The sequence below is a fragment of the Carya illinoinensis genome, chromosome 1 (assembly GCF_018687715.1).
Source record: "Carya illinoinensis cultivar Pawnee chromosome 1, C.illinoinensisPawnee_v1, whole genome shotgun sequence".
In the NCBI taxonomy this organism is placed as follows: Eukaryota; Viridiplantae; Streptophyta; class Magnoliopsida; order Fagales; family Juglandaceae; genus Carya; species Carya illinoinensis.
The window spans coordinates 29,819,761-29,824,522 of NC_056752.1; the positions used below are offsets into that span (position 1 = coordinate 29,819,761).

The 4,762-nt window shown below is 34.2% G+C and overlaps 1 protein-coding gene across 1 annotated transcript; it reads right to left on the reverse strand.

Annotated features, from left to right (window-relative positions):
* Positions 1-2,874: 2,874 nt before the first annotated feature.
* Positions 2,875-3,651, reverse strand: LOC122282640. Its single transcript, XM_043094625.1, has one exon. The coding sequence runs from the start codon at positions 3,649-3,651 to the stop codon at positions 2,875-2,877; it is 777 nt and encodes a 258-aa protein (XP_042950559.1).
* Between the last annotated feature and the right edge of the window lie 1,111 nt (positions 3,652-4,762).

The following is a 4,762-nucleotide window of genomic DNA, read 5'->3' on the forward strand; positions in this document are numbered from 1 at the left end:
AATGATATAGTTGTTTGGTGGGATTTGGTCCCACAATGTATTTCCCAAGCTATGTGGGCAAATTTATCTTTGTAATGCTTGATACTTGCTTATTTGAATAAAGTGCATTGTAGTTATAAAAAAAAAAAAAAAAATCGCAATTCTAGCATCATAGTGAATGATAACATTGACTATGCTAAGAGACTAAAACCTACGCCATTAGTCGATTCGTGAAAACTTACGAGATTTTCATGAGGTTCCTAAAGCCTATAAAATTTCACCATTAAATTTCTAACGGATTTTTACAGTTTAAGCTATTAGTTTTGTACAAATATTTAAAATTTTATGGCATAATAAAACCATTTTCAATTTCCTGAATAACATTTGTTTGAAAATGCATTTTTTAAGTCTTTTGAGGTACTTCAGAGTTGAATTTCAATAAACAATTTGGACACTAAGGTTAGTATAAATATTAAAGATTTTACAATGCCAAGTTAATTTTTAAACTTTTGGAGTGAATAGTAACCTCGGTGCTAACACTTAGAGTAGTGTTTCTAAAATCAAAGTGTGGAATGTCCAAATTAGGTTAGAGAAGTTTTATTTGGACACATGGAAAGATCTTAGCCACACTTGGTAAATAGTATTGGATAATTGACACCAAAAGGAATCATGAGATAGAAACGTAAAAAAAAAAAAAAATCAAGCTTTGTGATCATGCCACCTAAGATTAACACTATGCTATTCAACCATCCAATTTGTGTCAAACCAAAGAGGGTTTCATCCCTAGTAAATTCCCAAATACTTGGAATTCAATTGAAACTCCAAAATCTTAGTTGAAAACAAAACCCTATATGGTTTCCTCAGATCCTAAAGTTTGTCTCCAAATCCTAAAGAACCCAGTTTTAACTTAGTATTTAGTCACTTGATTATATCACTTCCACATGCTATTAACCACTCAAGTTCACATTACAACGTCATTATTTATTATTTGAAATCTTGGTAATTTCATTGGGCTAAGAAAAATCAGATTGGGCTTGATAGAAACTCAAACCCTATTAAAAGCCCATTCGCTTAAGGCCAACAAAATTGAATCACCAAAGCATGGATTGTATCTAATTAAATCATTTATTAATTAATTAATTATAATTATATTTATGACGTTACTAACTTAGTACTCAATACTCAATAGTATGTGTGTGAATTATGATAGTTAATACATAATTGTCTATATTAAAATTTTAATATTTTATATATGGTTAATAAATAATTGATCCATAAATATTTCCTATATGTAACTTGGGTATCTTTCAAAAAATGTACTTGACTATTTTAATTCAATACAAATACTAGGTAACTAGAGTATGTATTATTGCATATGATGTTATGACTTATCATATAATATATTAATTAATCATCAATAGCATATTAGTTCAGATTTAATATTATATTTAACATAAAAGGTTAATGGTTATAATTTAGATGAAAATTACATAATTAAGTTATACAACTATTATATAAAATACTACATAAGAAATAATTAAATAGATATATATCTATTTCGGTCAGTATGGTCCAGTCCGGTCCAAAAGATTTGAATTTTTACAATCTATAGGACCAAACCGAACCATTAGTGTTATTGAACTACTTCGAACCGATAGGAACCTTTCCGCCTGGTTGGGTTTTCTGATGCGGACCGGTTAATGTATACCCATAATCTTTAATCTCTTTCTTCTTCTTTCTTGCTTGTTCAAGAAAAATGATAAACACATGATCTTTTTACAGTTTTTTTTTTAATAATAAAACCGTGTTTTAAATGACAAATATTTTAGTGAAATAAATCATAAAAGTACCATCATTTCATTAAATTAAATTCATCTTGAAACAAGATTATATAAAAAGTTATAAAAATGATTGTACATATATATATTCAAAAGCTACTCGTTCATTACAATTGCATTGTCACAATCTTTCACCCAATCACTTTGCCACACATGCATAGAATTGATATATTGAACCTTAACGAGTTTAGGCCATTTACCATTATTTTTGTCTTGTTCTTAGGGCTGTAAAAAAAATCAGAAAATCGGTTAACTGGACCGAACTGCTGGGTCTAGTTCAGTACCGGCTCCTATTTAGCAAAATTAGTTGAAAATCAGTCCCGTTCTAGTTTTGATTTTTAGAACACCAATTCGAATTGAACCTGACCGGTACATATATATTATTTTTAATTTTTTATATTACATATATAATATTTTTATATTATATATAATTTTCTCATTATAGGTTGTTCTCATTATATGGACAATTTTCTCCCCAAAAGTTTTTCAAAAATCTCACCTATCTGTTGTTTTTGTCATTAATAAAATCTCACATTCCCACTTTTATTTATTTATTTTTCACTTCTCATAAGAGGCAAGAAAATATCTTGGTCTCTTTTTACAAGCTATTTGATAAATTTACGATCTCATTTTTCCTATTTATTTATAATTTTTCTCTCAAGTCTTCCTATAACTAGCTTATTTTGACTGATTTCGTCAACAACGTATATGCTACCATCAAATTAACAATTAGGAGTGGAGGCCGCAATAAATCTCACATGACTATTCCTATATATAGTATAGGTTTTATAAAATTCGGTCTTAGATTCAACAAAGAAGTTTATTTTTTGGTTGCATAATTTTTATCATTTGCTTTTGCTCTTATATTTGTAGAACAATGTTGACTTTTTATTATTTGATCAATTTTGAGTTAGTACACTATTTTTTTTTTTTTTTTGTAATGAAACGAAACTTCATTAATATGACTCAACAGAAACATTCTTGTCTGAAAAAATTGCAGGGAGGACCTCAGGTGGTACCTCCTCTACCCAAATACATTCAGTACCCAAAGATAAGGCTAGTCTTGAGTATCATGCACTGCTTTGTTGCTGCTTCTACCCGAGAATGATACTGACCACCCTGCCTGGGCTTTCAATACAGATTTGATGTCCTCTATCACTTGTCCATCCCATGAAGAATCTTGTGTATTTGAATTGATTGCATCCACTACCAACTTCGCATCTCCTTCCAGTTGCACCTGTCTGAAGCCTAGTTCCCTGCACAACTGAATAGCTCGAAGCATGGCCCAGCTCTCAGCTACATAAGCAGACCTTGTTATTTGGTTGGGAGAGGCCAGCACCACATGTACCTCACCATTACAGTCCCTTACTACAATGCCAATCCCCATCCTTCCCATTTTTCTATCCATGGCTGCATCAACATTCACTTTCATGTAATCCATTCTAGGTGGTCTCCACAAGGTTCTCATCACTGCTGTTAGTCTGGCTTGACTCTCTCTCGGCTTGTCCTGAGTCAGCTTGGTTGCTTCTACTTCCTGCAATGCTAGCTGAAAGGTGACAGAAGGGCTTTTGAACCTTCCTTCAAAAATAGCTTCATTTCTCCTTTTCCATAGGCCATAGAGCACCTCAGTTACTATGTGAAGCTTTCCTTCTTCAAGCTTGGATTGAAAATCAGACCATAGTGTTCTGAAGTCAGCATAGTTTCTTCTCCATTTTTTGACTGGACTGCAGTCCTCTCCCCATACATCTATTGAAGCAGGACAGTCCCATAGCACGTGTAATACTGTTTCCTCCCCTCTGCTACAAGTTGGGCAAGTGGCGTTATCAACTATCATTCTCTTGAAAAGGTTACTCCTTGTTGGTAGAATTTCATTAAGGGCTTTCCATATGAATTGTTTCACCTTACCCGAGCTTGCTAGTTTCCATATTTTCCCCCACCACCTATCATTTTGTTCTCCATTCGATGTCTCTCCTGTTTTCTATCTCTTTCTCTCCAGGTCTGTATAATATGCACTCTTGACTGAAAATGTCCCCTTGTCTGATAGCCCCCAAATTACTTTGTCATCCATCCCTCTTGTGCTTATTGGTATGCTGCAAATACATTGAGCTTCCTCATGTTTGAAAATGGTTTGTACAAGCACCTTCTTCCATGACTTGCTTTCTTCTTCAATTAGCTCATCGACAGTTGCATCAGGGTCCAAAATCTTGATAGGGGTCTGAATCTGAAAGGTAGAGGGTATAGGCACCCACTTGTCTTTCCATATTCTTATGCTTTTTCCATTTCCTACCCTCCAAACACTTCCAGCCCTTATCAGATCCATCACTGACATCAAACTCCTCCAAATTTGAGAAGGACAGTAGCCTGCTTGTGCCTCCACCAGTTTGCATGTCTTGAAGTACTTTTCCTTGAAAATTTGAGCCATTAAGGAGGAGGGTTCCTGTAAAATCCTCCACCCTTGCTTGGCAAGAAGGGCTCTATTGAAACAGTTAAGGTCTCGAAACCCCATGCCCCCCCTACCTTTTGCTGCACCAAGTTTGCTCCAACTCTTCCAATGGATACCCCTGCCTTCCTTTTTGTGGTTCCACCAGAACTTTGCTATCATGGCTTCCATTTCTCTGAGGAGCCTTTTTGGCAATTTAAATACGCTCATTGTATATGTAGGTATGGCTTGAAGAACACTCTTAATCATGACTTCCTTCCCTGCAAAAGATAAAAAGGAGGTCTTCCAATTGTTAATCCTTCTCCATAACTTTTCTTTTAATCCTCTGAAAGTGTTATACTTGGATTTTCCTACCGTAGTGGGCAAACCCAAGTATTTGTTATAACTATCACAAATAACTCCTTCAGCTTGTTGGGAAATGCTCTCTTTCACTACTGTATTAGTATTTGAGCTAAAAAGGATGGATGTTTTCTGTCTGTTCAGGGTTTGTCCCGATGCATCTTCA

Coding starts and splice junctions, on each gene's coding strand:
- LOC122282640 (XM_043094625.1), bottom strand. CDS start 3,651: ATGATAGTTGATAACGCCACTTGCCCAACTTGTAGCAGAGGGGAGGAA.